Source organism: Pelmatolapia mariae, linkage group LG20 (assembly GCF_036321145.2).
Source record: "Pelmatolapia mariae isolate MD_Pm_ZW linkage group LG20, Pm_UMD_F_2, whole genome shotgun sequence".
Taxonomy (NCBI): domain Eukaryota; kingdom Metazoa; phylum Chordata; class Actinopteri; order Cichliformes; family Cichlidae; genus Pelmatolapia; species Pelmatolapia mariae.
In genome coordinates, this window is record NC_086244.1 from 31,193,373 (window position 1) to 31,220,211 (window position 26,839).

Genomic DNA, 26,839 nt, shown 5'->3' on the forward strand with positions numbered 1-26,839 from the left:
TATTAAAAATCAGCAAGTTCATGTGTGTGGAACCAACGTACCTGACATAGAGTACCTGCCCTCCTTCCACTCTCCTCTGCCAGCCGATGGGGACGTGTATTGCAGTGGTGTGGACCCCATCCTTGTCCCCACTGACAGTATCACTGCCTCCCATCATTTTGTAGCCTGCCAGCACCTTGAAAAGCAGGAAGTGTTAACACATCTTGTCTTTTAACATAAGGAGGGGGGTAACATGAAGGTATCATGTAGTAACAGTTCAGCCTGTCGAGAGTGGACCCAGGGACTCTGCTGCTAAGGAAATTTTAACCCTTGTGGCATCCTCTACTGCACAACTTTACTTAAGCACAAAAAAAAAATCCAATGCTAAATAGGGGGGAAACAGATGTTTAGTCTCAGCATCTATTTTGGGTTTCAAGGCATCTATCCTCCCCCCTCATCCTGCTATCTCTACATTATCCGGGTTGTCAAGGGTGTCTATACTACAGCCTCCATGAACCAGATGCTTACTCATCCCCACCACTTTCATCTGGGACTTGTTGGAGTCTAACCGGAAAAACAGTTCAATTTTTCATGCTTATGCTAAAATAAATTTTGCTCTTCTCTTGTGAAAGAGCTTTCCTCATTTAACTGTATATTGTGCACATATCAGGGAAGTTCACAAAGCCTGAGTCAGTCACTGAAAAAAGTAAACACACAAAAGATGGGTGAATGTTTCTGCAGTAAAGATTTTGCGATCATTAATGTTTTATTTCAAGCAACCTGCATGCTTAATGTTGAGGTCACATTCAGCTTATTACACAACATCAAATATCGATGTCGGATATCAAACATTACAAAATGTACCCTATGCGTGGTGATGAAATCAGCCAAGATCTGAACTAAAGTAAGCAGCATGAACATGGGAAGCACTGCAAATTAATTCCACTCTACTAATTCAGCATCATTTCCTTTACTTTTTAGCTGTCATCTGTGTGTCAAAAAGTTCTGGGAAAGTACCCAGCAGTTTCTTTTCTTATTTCTGTGATGAAGATAATACAAGCCCCTAGAGAATGAATGTGATGTAAACATGTTGAAAAGGGGGAGTGGCCACAGCAAAAGAAAGGTTTTTGGTTTATTATCAATGTAAAAGTAATACCAAGGCAAACAAAAAGAAAGTTGCATACCTTGTCATCTTTGGGAAGCCAGGATCTGTTTTGGCTAGAGTATCCACTGTCCAGTGTACATGCTGGTGGGTTAGAAGCACACTGCCAGTAAAACCTGACTTGCCCAAACACCTCGACTTTCTTCAGCTATGAGGCAGATCCCTCTCTTAAAGGATGACTCCTGCAGATTTATTAGTTCTGTTCACATCAGAGTAGGGATGTGGGTGAAGGTGGAGAGCCTGCAAAGAAAGGTGGAGGTGGATTATGTAATCTGGCAGCGACCCCCGCGGTAAAGATATCGTGCAATAAACCTATTCTGTAACTGATATGATCTAAGCGTGTTTGAAAAACGACTACATCAGATGTATTAGTCTTCCCCAGAAGAACTTCAGAGTAAGCTCTGGCTGCTTTGAAGTAGAAGGGTGTGTTTGCCTAGGCCCGTAGTTTACTCAGTGTTTAGCGACAGTATAAGCAGCTGCAACAACCAACTCCGAAGCGAACATGCTGGCACATGAAAGAGCAATTAATATAGCTCTGAACTGAAGTATCCTTTTTTTTTCCTTAATTTTGTATCATAAATAGCGTAAAGTATGATATAAACATCCCACAAAGTACACGGCTCATACACGGCAGCTAGCGTCCAGGCTAACAGCTAAGCTAGCAAGCTACCCTACTTTGTACTGTGTTGTCGTGACAGCTGTCAGGCGCACAAAACACTCCAATACAAAACTCTTGCCCGTTAGCTGCAGTAACAACATACATACGACCCATGCACAATACCGCGTTGTGAAAAAACCTCTTATAAATCGGATACCTACATCACACTTTACTTATTGATATCCGTTAGCTAACGTCAATATTAGCAGGTCCTACCAACCTTTTCTCTGCGTCAGGCTCTGTGTTGGCGAAGTTTTGGAGTCTTGGCTTTTCTGGCTCGCGGGAGAATCAAGAGTTAGCTGGCTAGCAAACGGGCTAGCCAGATAATGTTTTGAAAACGGCTGATACTTTAATAAATGCGCGCAAAATAAGTCATTGTGTAATCCAATTCCCGTAGCGGTGTGCGCATTCAGCTCTCAGCATTCATACAACGTCTGCCAGTCCGACTTAAAAACAAAGGGCAATAACGCTTCATTTTACTGCGCCTGGGATCTCGGAGCTAACGCTGCAACCAGCTAGGCTAGCTAGCCAGTCAGCTAACTGACTGATATTTACTTGATTGTGGAGTGTCCCGACAAGACTGAAGGATGTCCCGCTCCCGGTCTGCAGCTATCCGGCCGTTGCTTTGCTTTCTCTTCTGCTAAACCGTGGAGCTTTCAGGTATATTCCGACAACCATAACGGCCCATGTAATCCCCAGTTCACAGTTGCCCACTGTTTTTTTTTTCTCACAAATTCCGAGCAAAAAATAATGGAGTTTTTACTGTTGAGCATGCGCATTAGACGCTTAAGGAATATTGTACCCGACATGCAACGGGACCTTTGTAGTGTTCCAGACAGACCTGAATGAAGCTGTGTTCAGCTCCTTGACAGAGGACATGATAATGACAGAATAATAACATGTGTTCACTTGACAATAGTGGATTCACTCCCGCCCCTCTACACTGCATTTGTGACCCACATCACGAATTTTAAATGAAAAGTTAAACATACTCTAGGCATATAAATATATATATATATATATATATATATATATATATATATATATATATATATATATATATATATACATATATATATATATATGGGAACAGCTAAGATACTGCGCAGGACCCTCAAGCTCCCAGGCCTCTGGTAGAGGACCCGAGCTTGAAGGATAAACCGCCCGCAGGGGCGAGATGGGTGTTTATATATATATATATATATATATATATATATATATATATATATATATATATATATATATATATATATATATAGTAAAACATAGTAAGGGGCATATCATAACTGTATAGCACAATGATAATAATTCATATGCACACAGATACCGCATGATATGGAAAAAATATGTTTATTATAAAGACCACCGGCATTGTTAATTTGAACAAGTGGGAAAAGGGGAAAGAGATGTATTGAAGACAGAAGGAAAAAATGTATCTGATTCCCCCCCCCACCCCACCCCCGTCATCGGTGCTCAGTCCAAGGTCCTCAGCTGTTGCAAAGTGTCAGCTTGACATAGGACCACTAAGCCTGGCATGCACACAAGCACACACCCAAAATCATAGATACACAACTCCAGATATACACTCAAACTACAACCTAAAGTCACTTTGGAAAATATCTAAAGAACACAGAGGGACCAGACTTTGTGACAGCCCAGCATCCCGAGGGCCTGAAGTGAAGCTGCTTTGTAACATACTGACCATACAGGGCTCTGGTCATTGCCAGCAGGTGAAAACCCATTCACCTAGATTTTGCCAGCACACCGGATTTATGATTTCTTCAGTGCGATCTGTACAAATTTAGACAAAAGGTAGGCTATTGCTGTAGTTTAAAGAATGTTTTTAATGAAAAAATGTTTGTGCATGACCTGTGTTATAATCACTCAGTTTATTTGAATTAATTTGAGTGAAGTTCCATTAGTTTTAAAACACGAGCTAAACAACCTCAACTCTGAGATTATCTCTGTCAGTTTACAAACTCTGATTTTTTTTTTATTTCCATAACATTTTCTTAATTTGCTGTTACTTTTTCCAGGCTGACAGAGGCAGCCAAATTTAGCTGTGACGAGATTAAATTTCACAACCCTAGAATAGTATAGAAGACGAGCACATTCTAACACTGCGTGGATATGCAAGTGCATGTAGCGTTCACACAGACACAGGAATATATTTTCTATTGTATTACCATATTTGATATTTTTTAAATACATTTTTAATCAAAAACCAAATGCAGGCTTATTTTCTGATATTTCTTTCAACTTCCCTCTAAGAAGTTCAGGAATATGTATTTGACTTTTCAGTAGCACCTACTTTGAAAACAATTTGACATAATAGTGGATATGGGCTAAGTATTTCAAAGTTTTGAGTAAACAAATAATTAGTAATACATTCTCTCATGATATAACTTTTATTAAATTGTGTCATAATCTTTCGGGGGGAAAAAACAACACCTAACTCTTCACTTTCTAGGTGGAGGTGAACTAACGCTGTCTACATCAAACCATGGAGCCGTAAGTATAATTCTTAAAATCAATATACTCGCCTCTTGATACTCATTTTATTGGCTTAGTTGTAGCACTTGTTTACCATTTAAGCCTTAATTCCATTTCCTGTTTACTAAATACTGCAGTAGCCCATGCCGTGAAAATATTCTAGAGCATCATGTCTAAAGCAGTTCTATGTCCACTTGAAAGAATGTGTGGCAAGGATATCCTAAAACAAATTGAGTCTTATATTAAATTGCCATGATTTTACTATTTTAAGGTGGAATGGCAGTTTCACTTTAAATTGTGGGGTTTTTTTTTTAAGATTGTTTATAGGCAAAACCTTGTTCCTCACTTTATATGCTTACATGTTCCTTTAGAATAAAAAGTGATCATAATGTTGATAATAAACAAAATAACTATCTATAGCCGCACCAGTTAACCTCACTCATGGCTGAGTGTGTTTTTTCTTTTGTGTGTGTGTTAGGGACGATGACAAAAACTCTGTGGATATCCATGACAACCCCCCAGCTCCTGACAATGTAGTGAGGGAGGACGGAGACACTGTGAGTGACAGCACCATGTCAACCCCCCGCCATTAGCAGTGCAATTCTTGGGCTGTTTAAAATAGCCACCAACTGGGACAGGGTTGCAGTGCAGCATCAGCTGGAAACAATATGAGCTTAAGTGTCCCTGTCTTATACAACCTAATGGAAAAAAATGAGCACTGCTGGCTGATCTGGATTAGTCATCAAAATGTTATTCACTAGGTCCTGAAAAGCTAAATGTAAGACAGAGATCAGGTACCAGCTGATAAACAAACAAGGCAAGACACTAATGTAATACTTCATAATACTGTGTGGCATTGACACTGGCAGCTCAGTATGTTTAACATTTAAAAACTTTAATAACAACTTATATAACAACTCTATCACATGTTTGTTGTTGGGTTTTTTTTGTCTGAGATATGTCCCTTGGGTCTGCAGGTCTATTTCATATATGAGGAGGAAGTGGAGGTGGAGGAGAAGGAACCAGAACCTCCTTCAGATCCTGTCATCCGGGTCAATGACAAACCCCACAAATTCAAGGACCACTACTGCAAGAAGCCCAAGTTTTGTGACGTCTGCGCTCGCATGATAGTCTGTAAATGCTGTTTTTTATATTAATGATATAAATAATCAATCATCATATAATCCCATAGGTATTTGTTCTAAAGATTGAGACTGTTAATTTTGGTTCCTCATCTTTCAGTGAACAACAAATTTTGCCTGAGATGCAAAAACTGTAAGACCAACATCCACCACTCTTGTCAGTCGTATGTTGAGTTTCAGAGGTGTTTTGGCAAAATTGTGAGTTTGCTGATGTGCACTGAATATGAAACTATATTTGTAACATCTGCAGTTTCCTTTTACTGCCCTTGAGAGTGAGAGAGATATATTTTTTAAAACTTTTTAAAAAAAACTTTTTATCTTCTTTCCTGTAGCCGCCTGGATTCAGAAGGGCCTACAGCTCCCCCCTGTACAGTAGTGACCAACCAGACCCAAGTGAGTCCACTGAATCTGGAATGGCAATATATCTCTTGTGTATATAAATTTCTTAACCTTAAATTCAAGGCTGCTACCGCAAAGGAAACTAAGCACGGTGTCTGCATTTCCTCTTTAGCAACACTTACAATCATTATATTTGACAAGCTGCATTTAAAGTTTTTAAACTTAAACATGCTTGAAATGATTAATTTAATGACAGCAAAATTTAAAAAGAAAAACATTTCTAAAGGACAGTGTAAAGCAGACATTCAAGCAACATTCTGACCTTTGTGTTGGGAAATAATATTTCTTAGAAAAACAGCAGAATGTGTCAGTGTCACTATAACACTGATCCTTTTATCCCAGTGCTTCATACATTTAGTTAACACTAAAATAAGAAACCAAGTAAAGTGAAACAGCAAAGTCTTCTTTGGTTATTTTCCCTCCATAATTCACATTCAATTACCTTCACTTTGTTATTTCCCCTGGTCCTCCGTGCAGCAACTGAAGTGGCTCCAACTGCTAAATATCAGTGATTTAATAAGAAGAAGAATTTATCACGAAGGTCACGGTAATTTTAGCATTTTAATTCTTTGATTTGTTCTTGTTCCAGGGGGAAATGATTGTACAGTATACACCCTTAGTGACTTGAAAAAAACAATAATTGGGTGCACAAGTTTATAATCTATAATCTATACAGGGGTCAAAAGTATACATGTGAACTCAAATATATACATACAACTCCACTAAAAATTGATTCAGTGTCTCTCAGCAAGGTGCACCCCGACCAGATAAATTTGGTAGCCATCAACGAGCTTCTGCCATAATGATACACTTGACCATTCATCTTGGCAGAATTAGCAGAATTAGTATAAATTTGTTGGCTTCCTGCTATCCAACCAGCATAGTCCACAAATTGTTAGGTTTGAAGTTAAAGACCTTTGCAGAAACTTAATGTTAGCCAGCTTTATCCATTCCAAAACCAGCTTTGATGCATGTTTGGGATCATTGTTCTGTTGGAATACACAGCTGTGCCCAGGTTTCAACCATCTAGCTGTTGATTTGAGGTGAATTTGAAGAATTTGTAGGTAGTCCTCCTTGTTCATTATTCCGTCCGCTTTGTACAATATAACAGTACCACTGGCAGCAAAACAGCCCCAAAGCATGATGCTACTACCACCATGCTTAACAGTTGGTCCAGTGTCCTTAGGTCTGAAAGCTTCACCTTTACTCCTCCAAAAATACCACTTGTCATTGTGGCCAAATAGTTACATCTTTGTCTTGTCTGATCATAACATTTTTCTCCAGAAGGCATTTGACTTGTCCATGTGGGCAGCTGCAAATCTTGACCAAGCTTGAAGGTGCTGTTTTTGGAGCAGAGGTTTCTTTCTTGGTCAACACCCAATCAGTCCAGAGTGATGTAAAAGTTACTACACTGTGGACAGTGACACTGGTATTTGAACAGTTTCAAGTTCATGGCAGGCTTGAATCTTAGTGGTTCCTGGGTTCCTTCACTCTTCTGCAGGTGACAATTGAGTCTTCTTCCAGATCTCGGCAATCTGGTGACACATTTGAATAACTTATGTACAATTGTTTGAACTGATGATCTGGGAATCTGCAGATGTTTAGAAATATCTGAATGAGTAAATGTAGTTTTCCTTTTTATATTAACTCTTCGGGATCTTGAGAACATAGACTAGTCAATCTACAGGGTGGGCCATTTATATGGATACACCGTAATAACATGGGAATGGTTGGTGATATTAAAGTCCTGTTTGTGGCACATTAGTATATATGAGGGGGCAAACTCCTCAAGATGGGTGGTGACCATGGTGGCCATTTAGAAGTCAGCCATCTTGGATACAACTTTTGTTTTTTCAATAGGAAGAGGGCCATGTGACACATCAAACTTATTGGTAATGTCACAAGAAAAACAATGGTGTGCTTGGTTTCAACGTAACTTTATTCTTTCATGAGTTATTTACAAGTTTCTCACCACTTATAAAATGTGTTCAATGTGCTGCCCATTGTGTTGGATTGTCAATGCAACCCTCTTCTCCCACTCTTCACACACTGATAGCAACATCGCAGGAGAAATGCCAGCACAGGCATCCAGTATCCGTAGTTTCAGGTGCTGCACATCTCGTATCTTCACACCATATAAAATTGCCTTCAGATGACCCCAAAGATAAAAATCTAAGGGGGTCAGATCGGGAGACCTTGGGGGCCATTCAACTGGCCCACGACGACCAATCCACTTTCCAGGAAACTGTTCATCTAGGAATGCTGGGACCTGGCACCCATAATGTGATGGTGCACCATCTTGCTGGAAAAACTCAGGGAACGTGCCAGCTTCAGTGCATAAAGAGGGAAACACATCATCATGTAGCAATTTCAAATATCCAGTGGCCTTGAGGTTTCCATTGATGAAGAATGGACCCACTATCGTTGTACCCCATATACCACACCAAACCATCACTTTTGTTGTTCCAACAGTCTTGGAGGGATCCATCCAATGTGGGTTAGTGTCAGACCAATAGCGGTGGTTTTGTTTGTTAACTTCACCATTCACATAAAAGTTTGCCTCATCACTGAACAAAATCTTCCGCGTGAACTGAGGGTCCTGTTCCAATTTTTGTTTTGCCCATTCTGCAAATTCTATGCGCCGATCTGGGTCATCCTTGTTGAGATGCTGCAGTAGCTGGAGTTTGTAAGGGTGCCATTTGTGAGTAGCTAATATCCGCCGAAGGGATGTTCGACTAATGCCACTCTCCAGTGACATGCGGTGAGTGCTACGCTGTGGGCTCTTGCTGAATGAAGCTAGGACAGCCACTGATGTTTCTTCATTAGTGACAGTTTTCTTGCGTCCTGTCACGGTCCTGGGTCGGTGACCCAGTGTTTTGAGTTTCTTGTGTCTCTGAGTTTTGGTATTATGATGGTAGTTCCCTTTGTTGCCCCCGTTTATTCTTTAGTCTAGTGTCTTAGTTTGGTTTTCTTGTATTCTCTTTAGTTCTCTGAGTATTTAGTAGCTGCCCTCTGTGTCTCTTTGTTGTTGTTCTCTGTGTTTCTTAGGTGCTCTGTCTCCCCTAGTCTAGTTTGCATCTGTGCTATTTCCTGTTTTACTTTGAAGGTCCATGTCTCATGTGAGTGTATCCTATTTTGCTCCCTTGTCTCGTCAGTTCTGATTTCTCCCAGCTGTGCTCCCCTTCTGTGTCTCATTCCCCTCATTATTTCCCAGTGTATTTAAGCCCTGTGTTTCCCTGTGTCAGTGTTGTGATCTCCCTCGTGCTGTGTGTTTCTCCCTGCTTCTCCCTGTGTGTGTTTTGTTGGATTCTTCTCAGTTTAGGTTTTGTAGAGTTTTGTGTTCAGCAACAAAAGCTGCCATTTTAAGTTCAATCCCGTTTCTAGTGAGTTTGCGTTTGGGTCCAATTCCTGCCTGCACACAGCCGAAACTTGACACGTCCACATTTTGGCAAATCCAACACTGAACCAGTTTCACGAAACTTAGCAAGCAGTTTGCTAACTGTAGCATGGGAGATGGGTGGTGTCGTAGGGTGTCTTGCATTGAAATCTGCTGTAATGACCCGGTTACTGCATTCACCAGATATCAACACAATTTCGATCTGCTCCTCACGTGTTAACCTCTTCGACATGTCAATGGCTGTGAACAAAGACTAACTTGTAAATAACTCATGAAAGAATAAAGTTACGTTGAAAACAAGCACACCATTGTTTTTCTTGTGACATTACCAATAAGTTTGATGTGTCACATGGCCCTCTTCCTATTGAAAAAACAAAAGTTGTATCCAAGATGGCCGACTTCTAAATGGCCACCATGGTCACCACCCATCTTGAGGAGTTTGCCCCCTCACATATACTAATGTGCCACAAACAGGACTTTAATATCACCAACCATTCCCATGTTATTACGGTGTATCCATATAAATGGCCCACCCTGTAGTGTAGTGTAGTGTAACAATTCTTATACTCCATGTTGATTTAGTGTTTATCCCTGTCCTTAACCAGACAACCCAAACCGGAACGACCCAGTTTTTGACACCCTGCGGGTTGGCGTCATCATGGCAAATAAGGAGCGTAAGAAGAATGAAAATGATAAGAAAAATGTAAGCATTTATAATAATCTTAATCAAAACATAAAATCTATGAATTTCAACAGTTTTCCGAGATTGACTCACTGCAAACAAAATAAATACAATTTATGTAATCAAGAAAATGCAGTGTTTGAAATCCTTTTAAGAACAGATTTCATGTTTTATATATAAAATATGAGATCAGTGCTGTTTTAACACTGCTGTGTCCTCTAGATGATGATGATGATGGAAGAGGAGGAAGAGGAGAACCAACAGCCCAAAGAGAATGATGAGGGAGGAGAAGGTAGAGTTAAAGCAAGAGCTTATGTCTGTGGTGTAAAATATGCAAGTTAGTCATAAAAAATATGATTGTGTGATGTCTGATACTCAAACAGGGAAGCCTGATGATAAAAAAGAGAAAGGAGGAGACAAAGCAGATGATAAGGTAAGCAGTCGATTATTGCATACATGTAACGCTTTGTTGCTAAGTAGCACCATACGTGCATTTTTTTTTTAAATTTAAACTTAATAACATTTCTCATATAAACTAGCATCCATGCTTTTTTTGTCCCCAGACTAAAGGCACTTTCTCCCAGTCCCACTATTACCTGGCTCTCTACCGCTTCAAGGCCATTGAGAAAGATGACCTTGACTTTCAGTAAGAAAATCACAATCAAATCTGAACACTAATGAATAATTCTTTTTATTTTGCTAAATTTAATCAACTTTCAGTTTTAATTATGGGAATTTTAACATAAAGGCAGTGACAAAAGCACTTACTGAGAATGTGTTTACTAGCCCTGGTGATCGGATCACAGTGTTGGATGACTCCAATGAAGAGTGGTGGAGAGTGAGTTAAAGTTCTTAGAGGTTTACAAATGCTGTTTCAGTTTGTGCTATTGATGATGAGTACACAAATTCTGCTCTGTGTTGTCAGGGAAAGATGGGAGAGAAGTCCGGCTACTTCCCTGCCAACTACCTCATAAAAGTCCGAGCATCAGAAAGAGTTTTCAAGGTGACCCGCTCCTTTGTGGGGAACAGAGAGATGGGACAAATTACACTCAAGAAAGACCAGGTAACTTCAGTGTGTGTGTGTGTGTGTGTGTGTGTGTGTGTGTGTGTGTGTGTGTGTGTGTGTGTGTGGTTTAAGGAGCTTGGAAAGAAAAGCATCTGGCATCTTTACGTTTCCTTGAAGATGTTTCACCTCTCATCTGAGAAGCTTCTTCAATTCTAAGAGCAATTGGTATGGAGTCCCAGATTTTAGGATCAATAAGGGGTCTGTGACCCTCTTGGGGACACTCCCATAGGGCTTAAAATCGCTTTTCTTTCCAAGCTCCTTAGACTGCGATGACCTGGATGACTGAGAACCTTCACAGGCAGGTGTGTGTGTGTGTGTGTGTGTGTGTGTGTGTGTGTGTGTGTGTGTGTGTGTGTGTGTGTGTGTGTGTGTGTGTGTGTGTAAAGATAGTGCATTTTCTTTTCTGCAAAAAAGTGTGTAAAACCACTTGAATTAAAGTCAAAAGTCTGCACTCCAATCTATCTCTATTGTTTGATTTGAAATCAACTGTGTTTTTGTACAAAGATTTGTCTTTTATAAATTATGACCCAAATTGTAAATCAAAGTTCTTTGTCTTTATGATAGAAAGGTTGCTTAATCTGTTGTCACTCTGTGTTTCAGATTGTGGTGAAGAAAGGAGATGAGAAAGGCGGCTACTTGAAGGTCAGCACTGGACGCAAGCTGGGCTACTTCCCTGCTGATCTGCTGCAGGAGATCACTGTGACTTAATCAACCTGATATGCAATGGAAAATCCATTGCATAATAACTAAAAGTATTAGCGAGAACTGGAGGTCCTGATTTTCTACATTTGCTACTAATAGAAAAGCTAAATATAGCTGTGCCTTTGACATAATGGTTTGAAAGTCATTTTCACTAATGCCTGCATTGAAGAGACATTTAGCTGATTTATTGGCTTTGCTGTGAATGGTATAGTTATGCAAGTGTTTGATTTAATTTAAAGTTTGATTTAAAGTTTGAAAAGAGCAAAATTTTCTTTGATTGGATTTGTAAATAATTTCACATGTATGACTCTGAAAACCTTAACCAAGGTAGGAAAAAATCTGTGTAAGAAAGCATCAGTGCTATACATTAAATTGTTTAGTGTATTTGCACAATTTAATACAATTAAGTGGGTGTAATGCTTGTAGTGCCTAAAGAATTAAACCAAAAATGCTCTTAAAAACTGTCTGTGATGCTTTCTTTAAAATGTAGAAAATAAAACCTCATCTGAGAATAAATGGTATATTTATTTTTTCTATGGCCTGTATTATGTATTAGTTTGCTGTGAAGCGACCATTTCTGAAAACAAGGGGTAGTCAGCAGCAATGACTCTTCCCTGAAGTCATGTGCCATTATAAATCCATCAATCAAACTTTTTTAAACATATGTCAAACATATGGTTCATTAATTATATCACGTGATATATTTTGAGACGCAAACAACACTATTGTCACAAGGTAGAAACTGCAATCAGTTTGTGGCAACGTGACTTTTACATATCCTTTACTTACCCAGCTAAAAAGTCTCTTTGACACTAAAAATGTCTGGTTTTAGGAGAGATCCAGCCAACAGGACAGCAGAAATCACAAGAAATATAACTAGGTCTATAAAGATATTTTATAACCTATATACAATAATGATATTTGCACAACAGGTAATTTCCTTACTTTATATATGATACCTTCGTAAATCCCCGCTTGAGTCCAGCCTATCTACCAATGCAAGTAGCTATATGAGACGTAAAAACAAACAAACACGGGAAGTCACGTTTTGCACAAAACTGTGAATCCCTCACGTCTGCTCACAGCTCTCTTACAAACCCTGCATCAACATTAGTTCTAGTAAAATCTTTCCAGATGGCGCTCTCATTATTCCGCTGCCCCGCGTGCTGTGTGTGAAATCAGCAGAACAGTCACAGTCATTGAAAACTTCAGCTTTTACAGTATCAGTGGCAACCATGACTGTCCTCGGCTGAGGACCGCACATCTGTTGCACTGTGTTGCACTGTGCGTGTAGACGCTCGCGCTCTTTTACGTGGCGCACTGTGCAGTGTTTACATTGAATCTACAAACAGATTAAAATAAATGTACTCTCGTTAACTTGTGCTTATAAGGGAGCAGCCATTTAGTTCCGTTTGCCGTCCCCTTTCTTTGGATTTTATTGGTTGTTGGAAACCCGCTTCTATACGCACTGCTGCCGACCAGCGGACGGATAGAAAAAGAAGTGGAGAGTTTGTTTTTGCTATTCAGCTTTAACCTCCTAAGACCCGAACTCTTTCATGGCATGCATTTTTAATTTCTCTTTACTATTTGCGCTGATTGGGACCTGATAAATGGAAAAACAAAGAATTATCTTTTCACCTGATGTAGTTTCTGAGAAAAATGATATCCACATATGAGGACATTCGTTTTAAATTTTGATAGAACACTAAGTCACAAAAGTGCAAAACTCTTTATTTGGTGTCTGAACACAGCAGCGTTTTTCCTGAGTACAAAAACAAAATGAGAAACAACAACTGTGCCCCTTTCAGCAATGTGGCTTATTTGAAGTGCTGCTAACAGTTGCAGGAGGACGTATGTCTGTTACAAAGTTAAAAAAAAACAACAACAAAAAAAACAGTAGAAGACTTCTGAACATGTTCCCCATGGGAACATGTTTACACCTATGTGTGTAGAATTTAGTATTGTGGTCTAGACAACCCAAAATGTGATGTCCACAGGTTAAAAATTTTTTAAAGCTCTAACATCCACTGTGAGGCGATAGTTAGAAAATATCGTAAGCAGATACTAGCAAAGCTGTGCGGTAATTGCATTGTGCCACATCATTCTTTTACTTCGTGTGTGTTCATATTGGGAGTGGAGAGAGTGGACAGTTTCCGGTACCTAGGTGTACACATAACTCAGGACCTGTCATGGTCCTGCACTGTAAAATGTAATATTGTGTTTAATTAAAAATATTAAATAGGCTGAACTCAATTTTTATCAATTTGTTATTAGAACTCAATTTAAATAAGTTACCAGTACTTTTTATGCAAAAATGCTGATAAACTCGATTAATTTGAGTTGTCCTAATTTAGAAAAACTAAGTAAGCTGGAAGTTTTGCTTCTCAGGGCGGAAGGATGAAAGATGTGTTTTGAAAATGCCACGTGACTGCCGTTCTCCTCCCTCCCGGATCAGTCCGCATGTTCATGGCGCCAGCATTTGTTATGGAATATATTGAGCAAACCTGGAGATATTATTGTTGTCATTGCTGTGGATCTTTACTGACTTGGTGAGTAAATGTTTACTCTTATTCAAACTGATTTTGTGGCTTCTCTTAGTTTAGCACCAGGTTTATAATCTTGCTAGCTAGTTAGTGTTAGCCTAGCGTTGCTGCTGCCGCTGGGCTCATGTTACTTAAAAATTAACACCACAGCCTTAAAAACCTTACATAAAACTACGTCGGTGAATTCTTTTGTTGATTGTTTGAAATAAATAAGTGAGATAAGAGCCCAGACAAAATTCTTTGGGAGGTGCAGCCGTTAGGGGTGGGGTGGGTGTGGGTGTGGGGGGTGGATAACGGAGCTCTCCGAAAACGTGGAAGCACTTTTGCAAATATGTGATATTTTGATAAATTAAGTAGATATTTGAGCATTATACAGCTACATTCTCGCCTGAAAATATCTTAAAAGGTTATTTTGTGACCCAGAAAGGGTCTGGTGAAAAAGAGGATCGCATTTGTCGGCCACGGTTGTCGGAGCCTGTGCGTACTTGTAAGCGCGGCAATGGCGGAGGAGCACTGCTGAAAAACTTATTACTTTTTCTGGGTCACAAAATAAACTTTTAAGATATTTTCAGGCGAGAATGTAGCTGTGTGAATTTCAAATATCTGCTCGATTTATCAAGACATCACATATTTGCAAAAATGCTCCGACGTTTTCGGAGACGTCTATTTTTTCATGCTTTGTGGCAGCTTTAGAACATCTGTGGCATCTATTAATGTCAAATCTAGCCTTTATTTAACAACATAAGCGAACTCTATGTTACAGTGATTGCACAGCCATTAAGGATCAAATCAGTTTCTGAAAAATGTTCTGTTTTTTCTCCCTCTGCTTGCTTCTTACTGTCTTTGAGGCTCGGGACCAGCACTCCTGTTGTTGGACAGAAAGACATCAACTCAGTGGTAAGTATTTTGGTTTTCCAATATATTAGCAACTGTCAGTGACATTTATATTAATCAGGCTGAACTTTAATCATACTTTAGATCAGCCTGTCTTACTTATTGTTTTGTTTGTGCTTTGGTTTGGGGAAGTTGTTTCTTTACTGATCTTTTCCTGTCTTCTGTTATTAGACTTGAGATATGACTGCACTGTGCTGTTGCTGTGACTCCAGTTAATTCTGCAAGACATGCTGTGTAAGTAAACAAACAACAACAGTTTGGTCTGCACTTCTTGAAAGATCACATCCCCCAAACTTAGTTTAGAGGGTCTACACTGTATATAGTGAAGTCTGCAAGTTTTCTAACAGCAAAATTTGTTTTGTGCCCAAAATCATTTTGCACATCATTAGAATGAAAGTTATTGCCCATGTTTGCATAGACCTTTTTAAAATGATGCTTTCATGACAATATTGTGTGTTGTGTGGTGGTCACGGCTATCCAGACTGACAATTTGGGACATTGAATGTCACCTCTCCGGCGGGGAGGGAGCCTGAGATTGTCTAAATTGGAGTCTGTTTTATACCAAATGCAGAAAAAATGTTTTAAGAAAGCAATTAAGTTCATGTTCCAAAAAATATGATTGTTTGCTTGCAGGACAACAGGAGAGATGAGTCCTCCGTCACAGATGGTGTGGTCAGTGAAGATGGTCGCCTGCAGGTTCAAGCTCATTGCATCTCCAACCCACATCCACTGCGACTGTACTTAAGGGAAGTTAAAGACTTTCTTCTGCACTTACATTTGGATCACCTCGATCCATGATAGTCATTCAGGCAGTAATACCTGGACTGGAAACAAGCCATCCTTAAAATATTACAACATTCCAGCTCCTGTGTTGGAATGAAAAACGAATGTGTTGTTTAAATTAGAGACTGCACTTGTGACAGAACAATAAATATTTTATGTTGATTATATAAATAGTGTAAGTACAAAACAAACTTGTGGTAGGCCTAAACTTATTTTCAGAATAATTACATCTAAGACTTTGTTTCGTTGTAAGATTATAACAGTGATGGCAATATCATTTTTATTCAGCAGAACAGTGTCCAGTATGTTGGCTGTTGTACTTTGTTGTGTTTGAAAATAAAAGTTGTGCTCATTTTAACATCATTACAAAAGTGTTGTTAATTATTTTTAATGATATTCATGGTACCACAAATTGTTTTTTCATTTAGTTGAACTTGAAATGTTTGTCAGTAGGTAAACAATTAGTATTGTCAGAAAGTCAGAAATATCAAGTTATTCTTAATACTGCAGACTTGCAATGTATAAGTTGTCCTAACAGTCATCCTAAGTAAGCTTTACTTAGTTTTTTTGAGGCAACGAGTTTCCATAATTTTTTTGAGTTCTGGGAACTAACACGGCTGTGTACATTTTGAGTAGGGTGTACTCAAAATGAGTAAGTTGCCCTAACTTGGTCATCTTACGTAAACTTGATCCAATTTTTTTGAGTTCTGGGAACAAATGAGCTTGTACAGAGTACTCAAAATAAATACGTTGTCCTAACTTAGTCATTTTTAGCTAAGCTTTACTCAATTTTTTTGAGGCAACGAGTTTCCATAATTTTTTTGAGTTCTGGGAACTAATTAGATTTTACAGTGTGTCACATTAACACCCTGTTTAAGAAACCTCACGAGCGTCTCTACTTCCCCAGAAGGCTTGGAGACTTCCATCTGCCACTGAGGGTGCTTAAGAACTTCCATCGAGAGCATCCTGACGGGAAACATTTGCACCTGGTTTGGAAACAGCACCAAGCAGGACAGACGAGATCCGCAAAGAGTGGTGCGCTCGGCCGATCAGAGCTTCCTGACCTCCTGTCCATCTACACCAGGCATGTCCAAAGTCCGGCCCGCGGGCCAATTGCGGCCCGCGGTCCAGTTTTAATTGGCCCGCAAGTAATTTTATAAATTGAATAGAATATGGCCCGCACTTCAACTTTTGCTTGAGTGTATTGCACTTCTTAGTTTTAACACCAGGGGGAGCTGCTGTTGATCAAGGCAGTTGCTCCACCAAAAAGTACAATCACAGAAGAAATATACCCCCAAGTTACTAAACATGGCAGAACCAAAGAAGCGAAAGGTAGAAAGTGAGTGCAGAAAATTTCAGACAAGGTGGGAGAGTGAATATTTCTTCAAAGAATTCATGGGGACGTGTATCTGTTTGATCTGCACTGAAACTGTGGCAGTTATGAAAGAGTATAATGTACGATGTCATTATGAAACCAAACATCAGGCCTATGCATCCTACACTGGTGCTGAGCGAGAGCAGAAATTAAAGCAAATGGTAGCTCTCCTGCAGGGTGAGCAACAGTATTTTTTTCGTGCTCAAATTGTCCAGGAAAAGGCTCCAATATGAGGTCGGGATGGAGACCTCATAAAACACGGCCTCGTTAAAGTCACCGAAATAATGTGCCCGGAAAAAGTGCAGGACTTCAACAACGTCAGCATGTCCAGAAATCCAGTTGTGCGACGCATTGAAGACTCGTCAGCCAACATTAAACTGCAGCTGTTTGATGCGATGAGAGCGCCGATGCCACAGACGCCGCACAGCTGCTAATTTTTTGCAGGGAGTGGACGAGAGCACGAGCGCTTTAGGTGAGTAAAAAATGTATTCCACAGTACCCGTGTGTTAATGTGCAGGTACACGTGCTTCAAATATCAATAATGCGCATCAATTCTGTCACTAGCCTGCTTTTGCGCACCACTTTCTTATATGCGTTTTTCTTGTTAACACACAGAGTACACACCGCTGTGCACAGCGCACGCACATGCAAAGTCAGCTGATCTCATCTGATGCAGATTTCCTCCTTGATCAAGTGACATTTGTCCGGATTTTTTGGCACGAGTGGCATCGGATCAGGCAGCTGGATGGCCCGATTTACATACCCAGCGCAGCTGATACTCACCAGAATAATTTACTAAAATTATATGCACTCCTGTTATTAAGTCCAGTTCAGTCTGTTAATGTTGATAACCGTTTCAAACGAACGTTAATAGGTGTATTGCTAAGCCTAATAACTTAAATAACAAACTTGAAATTTACCCGTCCCATTTTCCCCTTTATTGTTTTTTCTCTGTGCTGTAAATATTCCCTCTAAGAAGAAATCTGAGGCTGCTGTTCTGAGAATGAGCTACCAAAGCTTTTTCTGCATAAATCAATAAAGATCGATTTATGGAAAACTGTGATGAAGGCAGTTTTGTCTTTAATTATATTCAACAATATAACACATTTGACCATTTTTAAGTGATTTTTAAAACAGTTAAGGTTATATACCTAATTTCTAGTAAGTGGCCCAGCCCGTCCTATATTTTTATGTATGTGGCCCTCAGCGAAAAAAGTTTGGACACCCCTGATCTACACCAAGCGGTGCTAGAACAAAACCAGGAAGATTACGATGGACCTTTCCCATCCCAACAATGGACTTTTCTCACTGTTGAGGTCTGGGAAGCGCTTCCGCTCCCTTAAGGCCAAAACAGAGAGAAGGAGGAGCTTCTTCCCCCAGGCTATTCGGGCCCTGAACCATGTGTAGGACTGGACTCTCATACACACGTCACCGCACGCACCCTGTTATTTGCACACTGATTATAATTTCTCTCCTAAATCGTTATTTGCACATCCTTTTTTACTGTTAATTTTATTTTGTGCTTTTCTTGTATTGTTCTTCATTGTGTCATTGTTCTATTATGTGTTTTATCCTATAGTACAGTGTCCTTGGGTGTCTTGAAAGGCGCTTTATAAATAAAAGTTATTATTATAATTTATTATTTCTAATCATTACATTTTGTCGTAATCTGTAAATCTGTAAACTCTACTGTCGTTTAATGATCGGGTATTTCACAGCAATAACCATTTCACCACATGTCGTACTGTGAGGTTGTGTGCGCGACAAATAAAATTTTTTCCTCGCAGATTAGCAACCCTGACGACCCACTTCAGGTTTTAACAATATTACGCTAAAAAAGGAAAGTATTATTTTCAACACGCATAGAAAGCCCCACTAACGCAGGGCATCAAAAAATTGAGTGAAACTCTTGTTGTTCCTCTCCACGGAAATCTTTAGTAAAAGGCGAAAGATTTATACGATCTGAAGAGAAACAAGAGTGCTGATAAAGCTACGGCTACGAGAATGATCCCATTTCTCCCACTGGTATGATCACTTACGGTTTACTCAAACAAACTTCTGAGTTTATTTTTGATGCACAAAGATAAACCTTTACTATAAATATCCCTAATACATGCACCAGAAAGTTATTGAGGGCGACAGATAAATGTGAAATACTTATTCTAAAGCTGCTTTGCGCGCATGGCATTGTGGGATTATGGAGACCCCGCCCCCTATGTTTTGTTAAGCGTCTCAACGATGACCAAATGTCTGTTTTTTTTCTTTAAAACATGAGGTGACTCTTGAATAAAAGAATCAATAGTCTCTGAATGGTGTAACGTGGATTTATATGTTTATCTGAGTCTATTATGAAACTGCTGCCGAGTTTCAATAAAGTAGTTTTATAAATAGAGGAGAGCTGCCGTTGACACAACTTCCTGTATCACAAGGGCGTTTCTGGGGGTGACAAACTGATTTATTTATTTGTACTTGTATGTTTTGTCAGTGCCCTTAGGACTATTGTGATGCTGATTCAAAGAAGGCCAGTAAGGCTACGTTCGCACTGCAGGCGAAAGCGCATCAAATCCATATCCGATCATGGTATGACAGTGTGAACAGCACAAATCCGATATTTTCAAATCCGATCTGGGTCACTTTCGTATGTGGTACTGAATCCGATACATATCTGATGTTTTAGAAAGCGACTGCTGTTTGAACGGTCATGTCGCATTAAATCCGTCTTTTATGTCACTGACACAAGACAGACACCAATTATCAGCGCCGGAGAAGCGCCCGAGAAGACATCGTGAACGCTTCCTGGCCATCCAGTGAAACTGTTGGAGATTCTGCAGATTCTGACAGAAATCTGCAACTATCCTTTGAAACACCGCTCCTCTCTAAAATAGCAATAAGGATAATTATTAAGCCATATGTAAATAACAAAATAACTTTATAACTTGAAGCAAAATTGGGAAACGTAAAGTCCGAAACAAGTCTTTATATTAAGGGCCATCAGTCAAACAATACTGTTTGCTCTGGGTCTAAACAGAGCGCGTTGTGTGTGACGTCTTCTTTTGCGCATGCGGGCCGCTTTGAGGGTTCACACTAGAGCGCGTTTGCTGTCACATTTTATTTGTAGTGTGAACAAGCAGACGAAAAAATCGGATTTGATCCAAAAAAGACCTGCAGTGTGAACGTAGCCTAAGTCTAAGGCAGATTAAAGTCCAACTTAGAGATTCTTTAAGTGATTCCACAACTCACTGTTACTGTAACACATGACACTTTATTAAAGTGAATGAAACAGAAAACAACACTGCAGGACAGTCAATCAGTGAACTTGATTATGAATGCAATGCAATGGGCTTTACAAAATCAACTGTGTACAGTCAAAAGTGCCTGTCAGATATGCTGGAATCATACACGTTACCATCAACAATTTAACATTGTTAATGTTAAATGAATGTCACTTAAAGAAAGTTTACAACGAGCAACATATACTGACAATAGCCATACACGGGTAAATGTGTTGTAAATGGAAATGCAGTAAACCTGCCTAGTATGACATTAAATATACGATACACTTACTACTTCATATATCTCACATCGTTTGTAACGAGCCGAAAGCACCACCGGGCACTGCTGACGTGAAGGTGCGTGGATACCCTCTGCTCGAAGAAGCTTTTGTGCGTGAGTGAAGGCAGCGACTCGGCTGAGCAGCTCTTGTGGAGGTTTGGTGAAGATTATACTTCTCACCCGGCCTGCTGACAAGGTGCAGGGGCATCTGGATTTATAACACGATATTCTAGTGTCGCCATCATCAGTTGTAGCCACTGAAAAGACTAGAAATGGGCGTAATACATTAGATGTTGGTTAGCGCGCAGCTAATATTTACCATAAAGTAAAAGGGTTAAATGAGCTATTCAGCCTCGTGTAATTTCAGTTAAATCCAGGAGCGTCTTAGAGTCGATAACTAACCGTAAACATAAAAGAAATGCCAGTTTAGAGTAAAACAGCGGAGTTGCCGGCTGCTTCGCTGTCCCGCTACGTGTTGTTATTTTGGTGACGCAACTTCCGTCGACAGAAGATTGGTAGTCTACAGTGGGATTCGGCGCTTCTATTGGGCCAGGGTCTACAGTGTCTTTGTTCACCGTAGATTTGGCCAATCGAAAGACGTAACCGTCTACAGTCACTGTAGACTTTGCGCTACCGTAGACACGGAGCGGCGCATACTTGCAAAACTGTGCAGTGTGTGCATTATGCCACATCATTGCTTTACTTAGTGTTTATCTTAGTGGTCATAGGGGTGCATTACAGCTGACGCAGTGATTACTTAACCTTATAACGATGGCTCTCTCTTTAAACATTGAAACAGAACCCCACTAATGGAAGGCATCGTTAAATTAATTTAGACTGTCATTGTTCCTCTGCACAGAAATTTTTAGTAAAACGCAAAAGACCTATACAATCTGAAGAGAAATAAAACTGCCAACAAAACCACGGCTAAGAGAATGACGCCATTTCTCGCAATGGTATGATCACTTAAAGATTACTAAAAAAAAACAACTAAGTTTATCTTTGATACGCAAAGATAAACCTTTACTACAAATATCCATAATACATGCACTACAAAGTTATTGGGGGTGGCAAATAAATGTGAAACACTTATTCTAAAGCTGCTCTGCGTGCATGGCATTGTGGGAGTATGGAGACCCCGCCCACTGTGTTTTTTAAACGCTTCATCGGTGACCAAATGTCAGTTTTTTCCTTTTAAAACATGATGAGACTGCTACCGAGTTTCAAGTTTTCTAAATAGAGACGAGCTGCCATTGTCATAACTTCCCGTGTCACATGGGCGTTTCTGGGGATGACCTTCGCCCAACTGACGTAAAAATCCAAATTTCTTTTGTGTTGTATTTACTTTTTTACATGGAAGAACAAGCCCCACTAACGCAGGGTATCAAAAAATTGAGTAAAACTCTTGTTGTTCCTCTCCACGGAAATCTTTAGTAAAAGGCGAAAGATTTATACGACCTGAAGAGAAACAAGAGCGCTGGGAAATACACGGCAAAGAGAATGACGCCATTTCTCCCACTGGTATGATCACTTACGGTTTACGCAAAAACAAAAAACAACCCAAAAAGTCGACATTTTATTTGATGAAAAAAGGTAAACTTTTACTAGAAATATCACTAACATATGCACCACAAAGCTATTGTGGGTGACAGATAAATGTGATCTACTTATTCTAAAACTGCTATGCGCGCATGGCATTGTGGGAAACTTGGGAGACTTGTTACAGACAGAGCTGTCTCTCACTGGTGCAAAATGAATGGAGCTCTATGGAGCTGTACCCCAGATAAGTAGGCAGCTTTTTTTTTTAAAATGAAATATCCGTGTGAGTACCATACAACATCATCTGTTATTGTAGATTCATATCCTTTCAAACATGACGTGATTCTTGAATAAAAGTGTGAATCAACAGTCTCTGAATAGTGCAAAATAGATTTCTATATTTATCTGGGTCCCACAAATAACTAATGAGGAATTTAAAAAATATAAGGATTTTCACTTAAAATTATCCAATATCCCAGTCCCTGTTGTATTTATCATTTGCTTATGGATGCAAATGTCTAACACTCAGCAAGCAGAGCTGAAGGGAATCAATCCAAATCACGAGAATTTTAAAACCAATGCTGGAATCGGTGTCAGATCAATACTAGCATGAGAGGTCAGATGCTTTATGGCCAGCCCACTGAACTGATCTTATTTTATTGAAAATGAAACTAAATATAGGCTACCTCAGAAACTCAATATGAAAAGTGTCTTGACATAATAACCATTTTGTGTTGATGGTTGAGTCAATTATATATATAAAATACATTTTTGAGGGGCATACATAGATACCAACACTGTTATAGTATCAGACTGATACTAGCACGATTGGACCGATAGTGTAGACCAGGGTTGGCTGTCACATTGCTTGTTTTTGTTGATTTCACACATGTTTGCAGTGGTCAATTTGTGGAAAACACACAAAACTTTGGAGGAAGGAAGTAGTTTGTTATTTTGATGGGTGAGAAAAAATTTTCATGCTGTTTTTGTATCAAAAGACAACACAATTTTAGTCCTTTAAACATTAGACACTTATTAAAAAGCTGATATTAATCGCTTTGATATTAATCCGTCTCTCACTATCTGGTTAAAGCCATGTGGTAATGTTTATCAAGAGGTCAGTCTGGGACGGTTGTCTTACTAGTTTTTGGATTGGTTGTCACACGTGACTAACAAGCCTCTGAGCATGAGAAATGATTTTGCGGGTAGGCATTTAAAGGCAGTGATATTTTTGTTTCTTTGTTCGCTGAATGGTTTGTTTTGAGTCATTCATCAATAGCCAATTCAAGAAAGTATGGTTTTGTTGTGTCGTCTGCCCAAACTAAGCTCACAAAGCTTGTATCTCTGGCATTTAAGGGGCATACATAACTGACTTGTGTGACTCTGAGGTATAGGACTGCTAGCTAAAGACTCGCAACCTCAAAATGGAAATCTCAGTAAGTTTCCTTACCTGGATGATCGAGCATGGATCAACCTTAAAAAGTACAACAGTTCAGAGTCAGTTTGATATTGATGTCGTGGATTTTTAGACTGATCTGTTTACACTGGATGCTGGCTATTGCTCAAGCTAGAAAATCTTGCACAAAACACTCCTTGTCTTCTCAAAGATGCAGGAAACCTCTCTCCATTTTTAATGATGTCAGTGACACATCTCATCAAAATTGAGGCACGAATGTGGAATCGCTTCTCAGTAGAATTTTTTAACTTTAATAAAGCCTGCATTTTAAAGCACTGTAAATTCCTAATTTCACTGCTCATACATCGAATAATTCACTGATTTATATTCATAATTTAAGTAACATTAAGTGGAGTCCATTTCTAAACTTTCTAATGTCTCTATCTGAAAAAAAAAAAGAAATACAAAGTTATGCATAATTTCTCCTCAATCTCTACTGAAACCCAACTGATAATTATAGGGACCACCAACCCGGCCTGTCACAAAGTGTCAGTGTGTTTTCAATAGTTAATTTTTTTTGTAACAATTAACTGCAAAAATAGAAGGGATAGGTATTTTGAGCTATACCTTAAACTTCAATTTAATGAAGGAGTGGTTATTGAAAGATGTTTCAGTGATCATTAGTTCACACAAAGAGTGAAAAGTGTGACAACCAAGCCCGATCTAGCATACTTGAATCAACAGCAAAATTAGCACATCACTGCACTAGATACTGCTGTTTGTATCAGTGTTATATATCAGTGATGTCAAACTCGTTTTAGATTGTGGGCCACATACAGCCCACTTAAGATCAAAAAAGTGCATAAAAAGTTTGGGTGACCAACGAATGTCAAAACTTTAACTCAAAACTTTTACATGTTCATTGCACAGACTGTTCTGTAGTTGTAAAATATAATAAGTACTTGCTTAATTTACTTAGTGGTTGAAAAATATCAACTTTCCTGTCCTTTAATTGTTTATCTGCTAATTAATCACTTTGATGTGGTATGAAAGGCAATGAGGTTGGGCTCGCTCGCAAGTCGGAAAAGCTGCGAAATGTATTAAAATACAGTCAGAAGTAGAACATGTATGTACCTATTTTCTGAAGTCACAACAGTACGCTAGTCAAGAACTCACTGTCTGTGGAGTAATTATCGCTTATTAACTGTTTCTTTTATAACATCGAACACAAGCCCCACTAACGCAGGGCATCAAAAAATTGAGTGAAACTCTTGTTGTTCCTCTCCACGGAAATCTTTAGTAAAAGGCGAAAGATTTATACGATCTGAAGAGAAACAAGAGTGCTGAAGAATGTGCGGCTGAGATAGTGACGCCATTTCTCGCAATGGCTTGGTCACTTACGGTTTACAAAAGAAGAAATAAAAAAAAGTTGACTTTAGCGTTGATACTCGAAGATAAACTTTTAATACAAATATCACCAGCACAAGCACCACAAAGGTGTTGTGGAAGACAAGATACATGTGAACTACTTACGCTAACTGCTTTGCGCGCATGGCATTGTGGGAATATGGAGACCCCGCCCCCTGCGTTTTGTTAGACGCCTCAACGGTGAAAATTTATCTGGGTTTTCCTTTACAACATGACGTGACTCTTGAATAAAAGAATCAACAGTCTCTGAATGGTGTAACACGAATTTGCATGTTTATCTTAGTCTATCATGTAACTGCTGCCGAGTTTCAATAAAGTCCATATCGGAGGATTGGTAAATAAGGTCGGTACAAAGAGGCACTCAGGAGAGACAGTTTATGAAGTGAGAACGCAACAAGTTTTAAACATGATGTTTGTTTGTTTTTTAACATGGAAAACAAGCCCCACTAACGCAGGGCATCAAAAAATTGAGTAAAACTCTTGTTGTTCCTCTCCACGGAAATCTTTAGTAAAAGGCGAAAGATTTATACGATCTGAAGAGAAACAAGAGCGCTGGAACATACGCGGCTAAGAAAATGACCCCATTTCTCCCACTGGTATGATCACTTACGGTTTACGCAAAGACAAAAAACAAAAAAAAAACCCAACCCAAAAACCGGACTCTTTATTTGATGCACAAAGGTAAACTTTTACTAGAAATATCACTAACATATGCACCACAAAGCTATTGTGGGTGACAGATAAAATGTGAACTACTTATTCTAAAGTAGCCTTGCGCGCATGGCATTGTGGGAAATATGGACAAGCATTTTGTTACAAAGCAAGCAATAAAATCGATATCTGAATTGTCCACTAGATGGCGGTATGATATCTCATTTTGACGGCATCCACATTTTTGAGACATCTGTGTTATCATCTACATGATCCTAACGCTAACCCTAACCTATAACCTATTTATTTATTTGTTTATTTAATGTTGACCCTTGCAAGTCTTGACAATCAGAGCACACAGAAACATCACTGTAACAGACAGCATCAGAAATGTTTTTTTCCAACATTTTTCCCAAAACCTTTTGCTTGTCTCTAAAACACAGAAGCAATGATGGCTTAGATCTCACGTGGCCAGTGAGAGAAGGAATCTCTCATAGACATTATACTTCAAACAAAACAGCTACTTTAATCCTCGACACTTCAAAAAATAATACAAATACATCTTTTCTAGCAGCCATATACTGTATATATTTTTTAAAAGATAAAAACATAACCTATGTCATGTCACAAACTGTTTTGTGAAATCCTGTTTTGAAGCCCTGAGTTCAACTCTTTGGCTTCCATCTTGGGTTTTTTAAACTGGACGTGATGATGGACAGAGATATAAAACTGATTGCATGCTCATTTTACATGCACGTGTGGCCATCATATGTCAAATCATCCTGCGCTGAACAACACTTGAGAACAGTGACTGTCACCATGAGCTCTCCGGCAAAGTTTTTATTCTGATCGATCCTAAATCAAATGTGAAGTCGGGACATTTTCTCATCGACTTCAATACAATCAAACTTCTTTTGCAACCAGTGAATTTGCCCCCTGTTGGCCGTTTTAAAGAAGGTAGATCAGGGTCAAAGTCATTTTGCATAGTGGGCCACATA

At 39.2% G+C, this 26,839-nt stretch overlaps 2 protein-coding genes, 1 long non-coding RNA gene and 5 other non-coding genes across 9 annotated transcripts in view; 2 read left to right on the forward strand and 6 right to left on the reverse strand.

Annotated features, from left to right (window-relative positions):
* Nucleotides 1–2,556, reverse strand: part of mbd6 (methyl-CpG binding domain protein 6) — an 18,892-nt gene extending 16,336 nt beyond the window's left edge. Inside the window, exons 1-3 of one of the 2 annotated variants that reach the window (XM_063463914.1) lie at nucleotides 2,355–2,556; nucleotides 1,164–1,381; nucleotides 42–175 (exon numbers count right to left, since the gene is read on the reverse strand). In XM_063463914.1, coding sequence (XP_063319984.1) covers nucleotides 42–157 — 116 coding nt within the window. In that variant the 5' untranslated portion in view covers nucleotides 158–175; nucleotides 1,164–1,381; nucleotides 2,355–2,556. Of the gene's footprint in view, nucleotides 1–41; nucleotides 176–1,163; nucleotides 1,382–2,019; nucleotides 2,330–2,354 lie in introns of those variants that run through there. The other variant, XM_063463915.1, reaches the window with a different exon arrangement.
* stac3 (SH3 and cysteine rich domain 3) lies at nucleotides 1,361–11,686 on the forward strand. The gene is made up of 12 exons (XM_063465051.1): nucleotides 1,361–1,431; nucleotides 4,771–4,849; nucleotides 5,270–5,426; nucleotides 5,535–5,632; nucleotides 5,767–5,827; nucleotides 9,836–9,933; nucleotides 10,135–10,204; nucleotides 10,296–10,345; nucleotides 10,476–10,558; nucleotides 10,699–10,750; nucleotides 10,838–10,975; nucleotides 11,579–11,686. The coding sequence occupies exons 1-12, from the start codon at nucleotides 1,361–1,363 to the stop codon at nucleotides 11,684–11,686; spliced, it is 1,065 nt and encodes a 354-aa protein (XP_063321121.1).
* A 2,524-nt stretch (nucleotides 11,687–14,210) lies between these two features.
* On the forward strand, nucleotides 14,211–15,352 carry LOC134619118 (uncharacterized). The gene is made up of 3 exons (XR_010091964.1): nucleotides 14,211–14,229; nucleotides 15,072–15,120; nucleotides 15,289–15,352. It is a non-coding gene; the product is annotated as an uncharacterized LOC134619118 (long non-coding RNA).
* A 3,791-nt stretch (nucleotides 15,353–19,143) lies between these two features.
* LOC134619613 (U5 spliceosomal RNA) lies at nucleotides 19,144–19,257 on the reverse strand. The gene has a single exon (XR_010092019.1). It is a non-coding gene; the product is annotated as a U5 spliceosomal RNA (small nuclear RNA).
* A 2,369-nt stretch (nucleotides 19,258–21,626) lies between these two features.
* LOC134619617 (U5 spliceosomal RNA) lies at nucleotides 21,627–21,738 on the reverse strand. The gene has a single exon (XR_010092023.1). It is a non-coding gene; the product is annotated as a U5 spliceosomal RNA (small nuclear RNA).
* A 453-nt stretch (nucleotides 21,739–22,191) lies between these two features.
* Nucleotides 22,192–22,304, reverse strand: LOC134619616 (U5 spliceosomal RNA). Its single transcript, XR_010092022.1, has one exon. It is a non-coding gene; the product is annotated as a U5 spliceosomal RNA (small nuclear RNA).
* A 2,688-nt stretch (nucleotides 22,305–24,992) lies between these two features.
* On the reverse strand, nucleotides 24,993–25,106 carry LOC134619614 (U5 spliceosomal RNA). The gene has a single exon (XR_010092020.1). It is a non-coding gene; the product is annotated as a U5 spliceosomal RNA (small nuclear RNA).
* Nucleotides 25,107–25,629: 523 nt separating this feature from the next.
* Nucleotides 25,630–25,742, reverse strand: LOC134619615 (U5 spliceosomal RNA). The gene has a single exon (XR_010092021.1). It is a non-coding gene; the product is annotated as a U5 spliceosomal RNA (small nuclear RNA).
* Nucleotides 25,743–26,839: the final 1,097 nt, after the last annotated feature.

Coding starts and splice junctions, on each gene's coding strand:
- stac3 (XM_063465051.1), top strand. CDS start 1,361: ATGTGGGTGAAGGTGGAGAGCCTGCAAAGAAAGGTGGAGGTGGATTAT. Junction 1,432..4,770: donor ATCTGGCAGCGACCCCCGCG/GTAAAGATATCG, acceptor TGTGTGTGTTAG/GGACGATGACAAAAACTCTG. Junction 5,828..9,835: donor TAGTGACCAACCAGACCCAA/GTGAGTCCACTG, acceptor GTCCTTAACCAG/ACAACCCAAACCGGAACGAC.